The following is a 14,878-nucleotide window of genomic DNA, read 5'->3' on the forward strand; positions in this document are numbered from 1 at the left end:
AAAGAAGAGGTTTTGAGGACATGCATTAGGCCATCTGGGATGGGAGGAATTGGCAAAACCTGCAGTAGGAGGGGAGGTGCAACTGGGAGAGGAGGAGAGCAAAACCCAGGGGAGAGACTGAACAAAAAAGGCAACTGTCCCTGTGGGTAAGCCACCAAAGCTTCGTATGCATCCAAGTCAAGCAGAAAAGCAAAGTGGTATATCCAAGCAAAGAAGCAGAGAATGGTTACACAGAGTGGCTGAGATGCTGGAGGACATGCATGAGTCTGATCAGCATCTGGCAAGTTCTGGCTACTACGTTCAGGACTGAATTCCAAGCAAGCAACATTAGCACAGCCAAAATAGCACTTTATTATTATACACTGCCTAACGCATTATTTAAATTTTATTTTTATTTTGTAGTTTTATGGGTTTTAAGCTCTGTGAGTGTGACTTTTAAACAACCTTTTATGTTCTCCAGTTGGCAGGGTGGGTTGGAGCCAGGTTAGATCAAACAAACCGAGGGCAGATTGTTCCAGCACAGGCAGTGACTCGCTAGAAACAATGGGCTAGAGGAGAAGGGGTGTGAAAGGAACCCGTGAGCCCCAGGAGCTTGGGGAGAAATGTACAGGCCTCACAGCTGCTCTGCCCCTCTTCTTGAATTCCTCTGGGCTCCAGTTCACAGTCTCAGGTGCATTGCACTGCTTAAGACATCAGCTTCTCAAGCCAGTATGTTGGTTGACAAACACATTGATTGTCCTGGCTGTCTCCTCTGTGCCTGGTGGCCTCCAAGCTGCTCCTGCTGTGCCTGAATCCTTGGTAGAAGAGTGAGTGGGCAACCAGAGGCCACAGCTAAGCCCACCAGATCTACAAGTTAACACCTTTCCTACTACCCAGACCCCATTTTCCCTTTCCTGTGCCAGGGTTCTCTTGTTCCCCCTCTGTCACAGGAGCTGTGGGCATCCTTCTCCCCTTTATACCGATGCGGGAAGTAAATCACTGTACATTATGTTCAACCCTATGAATGAATAGACCAAGGAAGTTGGGCAACTGCTGTGCTGAAAAGTATTAATGTGTCTTTGCAACTCTTCATTTGTTTGCCTGTTTTTCTTTAAAAAAAAAGCTATAGACAGTCACAGAGAACGAGATCCATGTCAGTGAGGAATAGCCTCTGATTTTTTTTAATTGGTCATCAATTGAATTCAACAATGCAGAAAGGCAAACAAAAAAAAAATTGTGTCAGAGCATAAGCTGGCAACAGCTTGGCAACACAACAAGCAATTTATCATTGTTCTACACTCTCATTGTTTTTGAATGGCTGGTTTTAGCAATACTACACATGTACAACACTAAGCCTAAAGGATCAGCCTGTAAGTCGTTGAAGCAAAGACTGTATCCTTCTTTGTCTGAGACCATTTGTATGCTTTCAGCTGAATCAGAATATTTTTAGCCTATTAACTAATTATTGAGGCAAATTTTTCAAAACCAGGCACAGATTTTAGTCCTGCTGAAAGCAGTGGCAGCTAGCCTGCTAGACCAAGAGAAGGGCAGAAAAATCTGGGAGGTGTTCTGTTAAGGACTGGACATTACAGATTCAGGCCTGGGCAAAGAAGGACCATACAAATGAAAATACATCCTAATGAAGTCTTTAAGTTACTTTCTTGGTTTGATTGCATCATGTTTACATCAATATCCACAAATCGAGAAGTAAATAGGTTGCTAAAATATCTGTATCTTTATAGTTTAACCTTTCTGAAGGCTCATGAAGCTCTTCAATTTGGAAATATGGAATTAATATTTCAAATGAAAAATAAATTTTAAAAAATTATCATGATAAAAACTATTGGGTAGAAAATGGGAAAAAATGGGTTTGTTCAGGAGCCTAATCATTATGTTGAAACAACCTTGCCTTCTCACACATCTGCATAAAATGGTCTGTTTTGTATTCATTGTCTGTAACTACAGCACGTGAATTTCAATTTAATTTAAAGAAAAAAAAAAAGTATAGGAAACATCCATTTTCTGCATGATATGCAATTAAATGCCTTAAGGGAGAGGTGTAATGGTGCTACACATAAATTAGTCAGATGCTGATTCTCCTAGGAGAGTGATAGTGTGAGATTATCTCCATATGCAGGTTTTCTCCAGCAGAAACATAAATAAATAGCATGATATGTGGGTTTTGCCAGTAGCAGACACTGAAGGGTGAGAATCCAGCTCACAAAACAACTCCTCTGCCTCCTAGACATGAAATCTGTGCTTAGGCTTTTTTTCTTGTTTGTTTGTTTGCTTGTTTTTAAGAAAAGAATAATATACAAGAATAGAAGTTAAAGACAGAAGATACATACTGATCCTTAGAGTGCATTTTTTGCATTTTATCCAGTCCAAAAAAGTGTTTACTACTTATTTTTTCCACCCAAAGCTATTTCACAAATATTTCATAATTATATACATATGGTGTATATATATATATGAGAAATATTTATATAATATTTCATTATTAAATTGTTTTCCTGGTACTGAACCTATTTATGAATCTCACCTTTTTACCTTTGTTTCATAACTGTCCATAACTGTAAATGCTAGTATATTTTTAATGCTCATTTTTTTTTTTAATTTCAAGTCTTAGATTAGCTTTGTGTACTAGTTTAAATAGATTAGTACTGTCCTTATAAATACACAGACTACCTATGCTGCTTCTGTCTTGTCAATAGCCACACAAAATGAATATTAGCCTCTAATATTCATTCTGTTAAGCTTGACTGATTGGTAGCAAAGCTAAAATCACATCAATTTGTTAAAGGCTCTCAAAGCCATCCATTTTGCAGAACTCTTTTCTACTCATTTCACTAACAGTCTGCATAAAATACCAAAGGAGGAGCATGATTTGAAGATTTGTTTACTGTTTGCACCTCTCTCAGTTTGTGAAATAAGGAAAACATTTCACTTTGAGTCCAAGCATTTACACAGTTTTATGCAATTTAAGGGTCTGCCTCCATCTTATGAAGCAGTTTAAGATCATCCAGCTGATTTCACACAATTGCTGAGCAGTGCTCACTCTGTGAGCATGCCGTTGCTGCTGGGGAAGGTCACATTTTAAAATGTGACCTTAAATTATGCTTTATATAGATGGACCCTCAGTCCTGCCTAGCTTCTGAGCTGAAGAAATTCCAGACCTTCCCCATAGAGAAGCAGTAGGAGATGTTTTAATCCATCCGAGCTAGTGTAGCATGCCACACAATCAGGAAGATATGGAGAGAAGATGAGGCAGGTAGTACATTTGACCACTGTATCATGGTTTACACTTAATCATTGATTACATTTGCTCAGAGCTTTGTGCCAGAGGAGGAGTAACACAAATCTGAAGAAATTGAAAGAATACCTGCATATGTAGCTTGGGTTAAACAGAGCACTAACTCTGCCCAAGACATATAGGAACAAATCCATCACAGCTAAATGATCACTCAAGCCTATTCTTAGTTTATATTGTAGATATTTTCTCCTATGAAGACAAGCTGAAGAAGGCTCCAGGTAGACCTTGAGGCCTTCCAGTGCCAAAAGGGGGCCTACAGGAAAGCTGGGGAGGGACTCTTGGTCAGGGGGTGTAGTGGTGGGACAAGGGTGAATGGCTTTAAACTGAAAGAGGGGAGATGATTAGATTAGATTAGATATTAGGAAGAAAATATTCACTCAAAGGGTGGTGAGGCCGTGGCACAGGCTGCCCAGAGAAGCTGTGGATGCCCCATCCCTGGAGGTGCTCAAGGCCAGGCTGGATGGGGCTTTGGGCAACCTGGGCTGGTGGGAGGTGTCCCTGCCCATGGCAGGGGGCTGGAACTGGATGGACTTTAAGGTCCCTTCCAACCCAAACCATTCTGTGATTCTGTGATATTCATGGCATACTAAATAAATAATAATAATAATTAAAAACAAACAAACAAACAAACAAACAACACAGAATTTAGTCAGTTGGTGCATGACATCTTGGTAGCTATTCTGCGCACTGAACATGTAACATTTCTAACATGATTAAATATCACTACTGGAAAAGTGGTGGACAGGACACTAAATGTTCTTCCCCATCCACACTGTCAATATCCTAATAAAGAAGCAAGCAAAAAGTCAGAGGAATTGCTCAAGAGAAATACCATTAAGGCAAGCTTAATTCTGGAAACTGGATTTCAGAACATACTCTCTGCAGAGGGAAGGAAGGACCCTGGAAATCCTTTTGTTCTATCTTCTAGACAAGTACAAATAGAGCACCTTAAAGAATAGTCTGGTGAATATTTCCCAGTCCTCATTAACAAGAGTTCGCAAAATCCCACGGTCTTGGACCACAAAGGTGTTACATTACAGTGAGTGGGAGAAATCAATTTCTATAAGAATATCTGAGAATCTTTTCCCTAAAGCACCATCAGAGATATCAGTTTTCAAAGTCTAAAGCAATATCTTGCCCCACAGCTACATAGAAGGAGCATACCAAAAATGTAAAGGGATCTCAACACTGTCAGTCTAAGTGAGTTGAATGTAAAAAAAAATCTCTAGAGAATGAGGAAAACTGCATAAGAACCTATCTCTGATACCACTGGCCTCTCCTCATCCAACCCCCTCTAAGTTATTTCTGCAAGCAAAAGCAAGAGAATGAGCAAAAAACCACAGGAGTCTAAAATTACCCAAGCTACATGTAAAACATGATTTTTAATTTTTAAGTATAAAAAGCTTTTTAATGATCACATCAAACATGTATTACTTCTCCATTTTTAAATTAAAAATTTACCAATTTTTCCTCTTGAAGAAAACAACTGCTGTCTTCTCAAACTATTTAAAACCCTGAACAGATGTAGAGCTTGCATCATTGCAACCACACACAGAAATACTTCCACTGTGTAAGAAGAAAAATATAGTCTTTGTAGCTTAATTCTAAGAAAAAAGAAAAATCTGCTGGTGTCATGCCAACTCATGGTCTGTGGTGATGGATTCTTTCTAAAGCATCCATCAGAAGCACCCAGCTCAATAGGACAAAGCAAAAACTTTTCACTATTTAATTGATACCGGATTAAACACAAAATTCAGTTGGATGCAGTTAAATGTGGTAGCAGAGCATAATAGATGTTGGCTCCATCTATTTTAAGACCCAGGATGCTTCCGATTTCAGAGGTCTGGAGATACATGATGGGTACAGCCCAAATCTGTTTTGGAGAGACTGTAGTGTGCCTTATCCTCTCCCCACACCCTGGTTTCCAAGCAAAGAAAACTTTCCATGCAGACCCAGAGTCACAAAGAGCTTCAGAGAGTCCCCTTGATGACTGGGCATAACACAAAGCACACCTCCCCTCTGCATGGCCACAGGTACTGAGTACCCAACATCAGCGATGGAGCCAGCTCTAACCATCTGAGATGTGCTGACACCAAACTCAGAAAAAAAAAAGTGTTTATAAGAAGGGCAGACTCAAGGTTCAAACACAAATTTGGAGACTGTTAACAAGTGCTTAATTTCTTCATTTTGAAAAATAACTTATGAAAAGTTGCACATTCAACAATACCTCAAAAGAGCAGCCAACTAGACTGTGCAAAGTCCACTGTCCCCCACCTAAAAGATGTCACAGCTTAATGAAAAAATATTTTGTGATGTTTGAAACTGGAAGACCTGCTGCCAAACCATCCTCTGCACAGTTGTTAGCAGATGAACTGCAAGTGTCTTGGTCAGTTTGTCATTGTCCTAAATGGCGAACCATTAAAATTAAAAGGATGTGTTCTCTTTCTCTCTAGCTCTAATTTTAGAAGACAGGGAAGTATCTAGGGGGTAGGAAGTGTTACTGGGAAGTTATTGTTGTAATTGGCTGTCTACATAATTTTTACTTTTCCTTCCTTAAGGGAATGTTTGCTAGACTAAATACAATTTTAGATATCTCTTGTTTGGGCTATGAAAGGGAAACTGACAATTGATATGTGGGAATGGAAAATAAGATATTGAAGTGCTTTCTGGGGTCTTCCAGGATAAGCATTATGGGGTCAGTTTAAAAAAAAAAAAAAAAAAAGTGGGTGAGAGTTTTGATAAAATATAACAGTAAGGAAAATGGCTTCTTGATACTTGTTGTAAGTAAGGAGAAATGGAGAATGAAGGAAACATATGCAATGTTCCTTCACATATTGCAAAGGTAAGGAAGAAGGAATCTGCCCAGATAAAAATCATCTTAAATATGACCTTTTCTTTGTAGTAGCTTAATAACCAACGTAATTTTTTGACTTCCCAATGCTTTTCATTTCTTCCTGCTAGATGTATATACATTTGCATTTTCCTCAATTTGGGCAACAAATTAGATCAAGTCCCCTTATGTTCAGAAACATCTGGAAATGTCTACAATTGTTAAAGATAAAACTACTGCCACCAAAATCACACTGGGATATGTCATGTTAATTTACGTTTTCATCTCAGGTAATATCTCATTCCTTTCCTTGAGAAATCTTTCCTACAATGGTGAACTACAGCAGTTTTATATCTCATTCTGCAAAATTCTGCAATAGTTTAACATTAAAGGTTACAGTAAATTGCCTGCAGTTTCCTTCCCCCACTACTTTATTGCTAAATTGCACCCACATATGTTTGGCTGCCTCCTTCCAATACAGCCAGACAGTCCACAGGGAAGATAATTCATCTTTTCTACCTCCCCATGCAGAATCGCTCACCACAGCGTTGCTTCCAAGCCTGAAACTGGTAGCTAGACACAGACCATGAAATGTTATCACTTGTCAATAGCAAGCAAATGAGCTCCAGCGTGTGCGGAGCTGTTGTGATATCTCAACCCTGGATGTTTCAGCTGTGGATGTGAAGCGACTTGACCAAGGGATACAGCTGCACCTTGTATTCCAGTTTTCATACACTCTATATATTGCCGTGTCTACTCTGCTCTGCATTAGCACGACATGATAACATCTTTTAAAACGTACATTTCTTTATCAAAGAATCAAGACATCTCATACCCAAGATAATACCCAAATACCTTAACTACAAAAAAAAACAAAAAACAATCATGAAGTAAAGAGTAAGATTGCATCAAATGAGCCCTAAGGATAGGAATAATTCTGCTAAAGGTCAATTAATCTGCACATGAAGGAACAAATGAACAACTTTGATAATGTCCACAAATAAGCTAAACCATTTCAGGAAATTTCTAGTCCCTTTTGGTCCCGCTCTGCCAGCTCAACTGGCAGGGATTAGCACAGCACAGAGTGACAAAGTCCACAAAGACAAAACCATAGAAGAGGAAAAAATATTAGAAGAGTCTCCAAGTTAAGTAGAGGGTTTGTGTTAAACTGTCAGCTCGTGTAATTATATGAATCATTTCTTTTCAAACCACAACATTAACATCTTCCCCTTGCATTCCTGCTGTGGTTCCCCTGGTATTATTCCTCCAGTCACAAATAAGCATTCAATTAAAGTATGTACCCAAGCAAAATGTGGCAAACCATCTCACCTATGACAGATACACATCCTAGTGGAGCGACAAGGGCAATGGGGGCAAATCCGTAGGCTGTGAAATTGCCCACCTCTCCAAGCCCCAGGAGGATAATTCCACACCACCACAGCTTGCTCGTGTAGTAGGGCTTCGGCTCTGTTTGGCAAGCTAGTCGGAGATGAGCACATTTCTAGAAAATTAATTATTAGGAACAGGCATGAAAAGAAAGGCTCCCATTGTGTTCTTATGTATAATAAAAGTGGAGTAATTAAGGGGGCTGTCAACTTCAAATTCCAGGTGCGTCAAAGTTTTCTTTTTAAACATGCCTTTCAGCTTGCTGTTGCAGACAGACGGCTTTGTGTTAACTCAATGCTGCTTCAGATGTGTGCTTTTTCAGCCGTGGTGGAAATGACTGAAAAATTAGACCTCTGAATAAATCTGAAAAAGATTAAGTGAATACTAGCTAGTACTTCCTAGCTATCCCTGCACGCCTCTGTTCTTCTCTCAAAGCACAGCTCAGTAGGTTGTGCTGTGAATCTGGAAACACTCAGAGGGAAGAGATGGGCCATAATGAGAATGGTGGCAACAAACTGGGAGAAGGGGACTGGACTCCATGGTGTTCCTGCCCCTGATACGTATCATAGTCAGAAATACAATTTCAAGATGAAAAAGGCAGTACTTAACCACATATGTTGTAGGCAGATCTTTAAATTCAAAAGGGAGAATTTAGGATTTGGCTACAATCTCCTGTTTGATCTTGGAAGAAGAGCTCAGGTAAGGCATTATTTTCAGAAGGAAAAAAAGCTGTGTCAACAGGTTTAATATATACTTAAGTAGTATTTCATCAACACTTCTAGTTGGATGGAGAAGGTATCATTTATGCATGTCACAATTGCTTCCCCTCTGGCTGTACAGAAAGAACCTGTATATAATGGGATAATTTGACTTTGATCACGGTGGACTTCTGAAACAGTGTCCAGGCATTCACCATCAGGAAGGTGTCATTATAGGGAAGGATGCAATGTTCTGCACTAGCTCTGCAGAATATAATTTCCTTTCTCAGATTTCTTACCAGCCCCTCTGCACAGACAAATGAGTCAAAAAAAGTTGGAAACCAAATGACACAGCTATCATTGTATAAATGGCTGTAAAATACATTTTTTACTCCACCATCTGATACACGATTTTGGAAGTGCCACTGCAGAGTCACAAGGAAGTTGTAAATCATTGTCCTCAGGCTTCCATTCTACTCTGTAAATTATGCTGGAGAATATGGGCCAAAGAGTAATGTCTGTGATATACCATAGTCTCGGTCATTTCCCTCAGTGAGACAAAGCAGAACATTATTGCAGCTTCATGCTGTGGAACATGCTCGGGGGTTGAAATACTAGAAAGAAGTTTAGCCCTTGAAGGAAAATGGGGAGCATAATGAAATCAAACTTCCCTGATCCACAAACCAACGATTTGCAGTGACATCCAGCATTTTGTGTCTCTATAAACAAATAAAAAGCAAACAAGTTTATGCTTATGGGCATTTAATTACATTAATCACCCCATTAAGTTACCCCCAAGATTTTTTTAGTCACTTCCACTTTAGATTTGGACATACTGAGACATGTTCACACAATGTCCAGTGGGACTATATGTAGGTCACAGCTGGTACTTACTTATGGCACATTATAAGGAAGAGTAGGAGGAGTTATGAATTTTTTTTGTGTTCCCATATGAGAATCACAGCAAAGAACAGCCTGAGAGCTATCATCTTACTGAAAACTACTGCACAACACTAGTTAAAGAAAGAGTGGGAATGTTTATTAAATGTAACAGAATTTGTGTTTTGAACTTCAGCATAAAAACAAATTATAAAAAAGTTATATGCCAAATGTAAACGACAGAAAATAAAGACCAATAATTTCATACCTGTATACTCAAAGAGACACTGATCAAAAAATTTGAAGCTGCAGCAAGTAGAACTCCCAAGAGCTGAGTCTGCAAGATCACAAAACAAAGAAATACAAAAATACTTAGTAGTTTAAGAAAAAACATAGAACAGTGGTTTTCTGATAGCACATTTTAATGGAATCAAAACCAAGTTATTGAACTTTTCGGTCACTGAGTTCATGCTGCGCTGAGCAAACTGATAAAAAAATCTCTCTGCATAGTGGGCTATAAGAATAATGAAGCTGGTGCATTTTGCCTAGGGCTTAAGTAGTAAGCAACTGGAAACTGAAAGGGCATCCCACTGCAGGAGGTGGATTGCTGGCCTTTGGTAGAATACGTCCTCAAGTCTTGCAAAAGACTTAAATAGACAGGTCTCAGCTGAACACTACACACATGTATTCTTCTTTTCAATAAATTAATAAATAAATAAATGAAGACCTGAATTATTACAGAATCCAGAAGGAAAACCAACAGCAATCAAACAGTTCATATTAGAACACAGTTATTTTATGTGTTAACATATCCGCTATTTGACAGGGCAGCTAGAAGCACAGGTCTCCTGACAGTCTCCTTAATGTATTGTGTTATTTCACCAAATTCTTTTCTAATCAGCCTGTCTAATTTTCAGTAAGATTTGCAACCTTTCTATGAAGCTGAGCAATTAAAAACATTCAAACGGGACTCGTTATGTTGGAGAGCAGCCATTGAAAGACGCTGTCTCAGCAAGTTTAAATAACATGTACAAGGAAGAGCTCCCCATTGACATTCAAAATGTTGTAACCTCCGTGCGTTGTCCTAAGCGTATTCACCCATCCGAGGCCACCGGTTTAGTGCCATGAGAAGCCCCATTAGCTTGTAGAGAAGAACTGTACTACCAGTGGGCTCTTACAAACAAGGTCAGGGTAACATAACCCAGCACAACTATTGCTTGCAAGCTGTAAAGCAGCATCCAACCAGGCTCACAGTTTCAGCTGTTATGACTCTTCTTCTGTGAGGCCCCTGGGGACCTAGGAACAGGCAGTGCCTACCAGAGGCAGAGAAATGTTGACCTCAATATTTATAGAGGTTTATAAATATGTGGTCCAGAAAGGCCTTGAAGATGACAGTAGGGGAGATTATTGGTATGACTACATAATTCCCAGATGAGGAAAGAGCATCTCCAAAAGTGTGAAGAAACAGCAGCCTTCTTACAAAAGGTTTAAAAATGGATGATAATCTTAAGAGGCACAGCTGAATCCAACTGTCTTCATCTGCATGCAGCTGCAGTGGCTCAGATTCAGGAGAAGCAGACCACAGAATCACACAGGGTGAAATGTTTGGCAGATTGCTGGGTCTCACCAAGAGGAGACTGGCAGGAACAGGAGGATGCAGAGAGGGGAAGGCACGAGAGCTACCTTCACTCACACACTCTCTGTGCTAAGTAATAGCACCAGTGCCACAACCTGTATGTGAGAAGCATTCAATAACAAGCTTAACTCCAGAGTTTTGCCCAGACCATCTGGTGCTTGGCCACTACAGGTCCTTCCCATCTTACACCCACTTCTCCAGATCCCAGTATGCCCCAGTGGATGCTCCAGCAGCAGCACACCCTGGGCTCTCATGTGTGTTGTGTTTTCCATGCTCTGGGAACACCCCTCAGAGTGGAGTGCATGACAAGACATCTAAGCACACCTTGGCATGGATGTCTCTACTGATATCAAGGACTAACTACTACAGGGACTTGAGCAGCATTGCAGCCTCCTTACACACTGGGGAACTGCTACCAGGTAGCCCCGACTCGTAGAAGCAGAGGGGCAGAATTTCCTCCCCTGGGTTTTGATGCTGGTGCTACTATACCTTGTGCAAAGTTTGACCACTTCACAAGGGGATTATTTGGCTCCCCTCATCATCCTGCACAAACAACGATTTCAATAAAACAGCAGTTAAATCAAAATTGTTCTCTTGCTCCCAAAAACTTATTCTTTTTAAATGACAACATGTTCGTTTTGTGAGTGGGTGGAGAGGTGACCTTGTCAACCTCATCATGAAGGGTTTACGAAAAAGGAGATGGCAGGGAACAGAGAAACAGGAACTGCCACCTCATTTAATCCATCATTTTTTTGCTTTCACATAAGTAATTTTAATATATCTCCCCCCAAGTCCCAGCAGAGAACCAGGTCTCTCTGTGGCTTTTTCCATTTCAGCAGCCAACCCTGCTCCTACAGCTGCATCTCTGGGCACCTCCTTGCATCTCCTTAGACAGGAGCCCTAACTCTTAAAGGCAGTCAGTGGTCCCCATGCATGGCACATGTAAGTCATGGTAGCAAGGGATGAGCCAAGCTGTCAGTGAAAAAGAAGATGGGTGGAAATAGGGAGGGCTCCAAGCTTGATCTGCATGGATGGGCAAAACAACATCCCCACGTGTGGTCTGATATCCATCCCTAACGCAGTTGCTGAAAACCCAGGTGAAAGGCACCCTGTGGAATGGCTGTGATGGCCCATAATAATTCTCATAAATGTCCCTTTCTCTTGATGTAAAACCTGGATACAGCTGGTGGGCAGAAGGTGAAACTGTGTTCAATCTTTAATTAAAAAAAAAAAAAAAAGTGTAAAATTAAGCCCACTTATGGCTTCTAATGACGATCTGAGCATCCACTTCCAGAAACTGTAAATCAAATGTCCCTTTTATGGCTCTGTGTGCTACACGAATAGGGACTCCAGCAGGAAGTTTTCCCCTGCTGAGCATTACTGGTGTCCCCTCCAGAACTGACTGCTTTCATACCTCAGTGGTTGCCTCATTAGCTACATGAGAGCTTTGCTTTGTTAGGTGTATGTGAGCTTTGCTTTTCGACACACAAGATCTCACCTGATGATCACCCCTATGTCTCAAAAGAAAACTTCTCCTAAAAGTCATTGCTCTTTTTGCACATTCCAGAAATTGTCAGGATCAGAAAGCAGCTCAAAAATTTAGGTCTTCTCAGTCTCCTAATTTTCTGGGAAATACTAAGACGTATGTGACCATAATTTCAGGACTTCCTTATGAAGTACTGGGGTCAGCATTTCTCTCAGCATTCCCCATGACATGTCCCAGGAGCCAGTAGTGTCAGAGGCTCCCCACAGGGGTGATCAGGGAAGGGCATCCCATCCCATCCCATCCGAGTCAGGGACACCAGGCACTGGTCACCTCCCTGGGTGGGGATGGGATGAGGCCAGGCTGGGATCTGGGCCCACAGGTGGGTCTGGCTCAGCAGGGCCCATGGCTGGGCAGGGCAGGGCTGTGGGGACCTGGCCTTGCTGTGGCCTTGCTGACATAGGGTCCTGGTCCATAGCCCAGGTTAGGGATCCAGGAGAAAAACAGTGCATGTGTATGATCAAGGGTAAATTTATGGTCACAGTCTGAGCTCAAAACTTACCCTCCCTGCTCAGGTCATTTTATTGTATTGACCACATGGTTCACCTGAGCATTGCTGTTGGCATATATATGATGCTGACTGCTCCAGACTGTCATTAGTTAATGAGCTCTGTTTAACAGGGTGATAGTGCTGTTCTTCCAAACTCAGGGGTTGGACATAGCCCTAAAGATTAAAAGCAGAGTACGGTGCATGAAGGAGGTCAAATATCACATAGATTCCTCCAGGGAGATGAGATGAAAGTATAGTCACACCATGCAGCTATAGCATGGCAAAACTTTCTTGTGCAGGTTCATTCGTATTCAGACGTGTCAGTGTTAAAGAAAACAACAGGGAATAAAAATTTGGGAAAGAAGAAAACCAGGTTGTAAATTTCACAAATCAAAATGCATCTTAAGCTAGCAGGGTTTTCCTACTGCACGAGAGCTATCATTTACAGCAGTGCTCAAAGCAAGAGAGGAAAAATAGGATACCAAATCTCAGGATAATAAAACTGGGCATCAATGAAAGACGATGCCCCACAACAGGAGATAGATTACACTATCAAACTAAAATGTTTGCTGTATTGCCCTGAAGGCCACCAGAATCCTTCCATTCCTATCTTGTCATATAAAAGGCGTTATCATTTGTGCTGTGTCTGCTATTCAACATCCTTTAGAGGCTAGAGGACTGGTGGAACATCCAGTTTTATAAGTAATAAACATGATACTCTTTGAACACAGAGCTTCCAGTTGTGATATCCAGTTGTGATATCATCTAAAGCACTGCAGGGCTTCTCCCACACAAGTCTTGAGACAAACCTTGAAGGAATTCAGTTGCATACACAACTCCAGAGCCATGGTGCTACTTCGCTCAGCTAAGACCTTCTCCAGGAAAAAGACTGAAATACTCAAAACTGTTGGCATAAAACTCAAGTCCCTTCATCTCCAAAACATCAGTCTGAACTTGCAGGCCACTTTGTTGTACCCCAGATTTCAAACTGTTGACACATTCTTCCAATGCTCCCAAATGCATGAGGCTCATCCCAGAAAAATCCTGCCCTTAAATTTGTCAGAAAGTAAAAAATCACTAGAGAAATTTGATTTCCTTCACCATAATTAGGTTTGGAACAAGCCACGAAGGTCACCTGCTGGCTTTGTGGTCCTTTCTAGACAGCCTCCAAGCACACAGACCATGGACTGAGGCTGTGGATCTGCTGGCATTTCCCTTTGTGGCAAAGCTGCCTTGAGGAATACCTTTCCCTGGCCCTCCATTCCTAGGTCTCCACTCCTCACTGCCTCATTTGTGTTAAAAAAAAACTATTTGTGAGGCTGGGAAGGCACTGTTCCAGGTTTGAAATAACCCTCCCAAAATATACCCCATTAGCATTATGTTCTTTATAAGCCACCTGCCAATGTTTAACACTGAAGGCGGATTAAAATTCACAAGCCACAGCGAGGGTTTTTAAATGGTGACCCTGCGTTGTTTGCCAGGGGTGACAGTAACGGGATGTGACTGCACAGGAGCCTGCTGCGGGGGTTCGAGAGGTGGCAAGCTTAAGCAAGGTGCCCCCAGCAGTCGCCTGGCACTCCCCATGCTGGCTGCATGAGGCTCTCGCACAAGCCCAGGCGTGGGGAAGGGAGGTCTGAACAATCAGACAGAAGGCACCCATTTGCCAGCTGGAGTGGCAACGCATTGCTCTTCAAAATAAATGAGCGGCAGCACGGCATATTGCTGCATACGGCCCTGCTTCGAGCACTCATGCAGGGCCTGATGCTTATTTATCCTAACGCCTTTCCACATCATTCTGGAAGTGTTTTAAAAGGGTCTTTACATGCAAGGTCTCTTTTTATTGTCAAAGTAAGGCAAGAGGCTTATGATAAATGAAAGCCAGGCTGAAATCTAAATCTTTGGCACTAATTCTAATAAATTTATCCCTTGCAGAGTAAAATCTGCATTGGAGATTCAGTTATACAGTGAGATGCAATTTACCCATATTACATCTGTGTTTCCTAATGCACATTAAACTGCAGTTTCCAGGCCCATGAAATGAAAACTTAGAAAGATTAACTGAATTTGCATTGAGTAAAAGGTATATGGCCATTATTTATGGGAACTTTCTTTGCTGGTAAATTA

The 14,878-nt window shown here is 41.1% G+C and overlaps 1 protein-coding gene across 2 annotated transcripts in view; it reads right to left on the bottom strand.

Moving 5' to 3' along the window:
- The window catches only part of NIPAL2 (NIPA like domain containing 2), a 47,134-nt gene that overhangs the window by 21,363 nt on the left and 10,893 nt on the right, over window positions 1-14,878 (bottom strand). For both annotated transcript variants that reach the window (XM_084510467.1, XM_084510468.1), the window contains exons 2-3: window positions 9,354-9,422; window positions 7,452-7,623 (exon numbers count right to left, since the gene is read on the bottom strand). In XM_084510467.1, the coding sequence (XP_084366593.1) occupies window positions 7,452-7,623; window positions 9,354-9,422 (241 nt within the window). The remainder of the gene's footprint in view (window positions 1-7,451; window positions 7,624-9,353; window positions 9,423-14,878) is intronic.

This window comes from Aythya ferina, assembly GCF_964211825.1.
Source record: "Aythya ferina genome assembly, chromosome: 2".
Taxonomy (NCBI): Eukaryota; Metazoa; Chordata; class Aves; order Anseriformes; family Anatidae; genus Aythya; species Aythya ferina.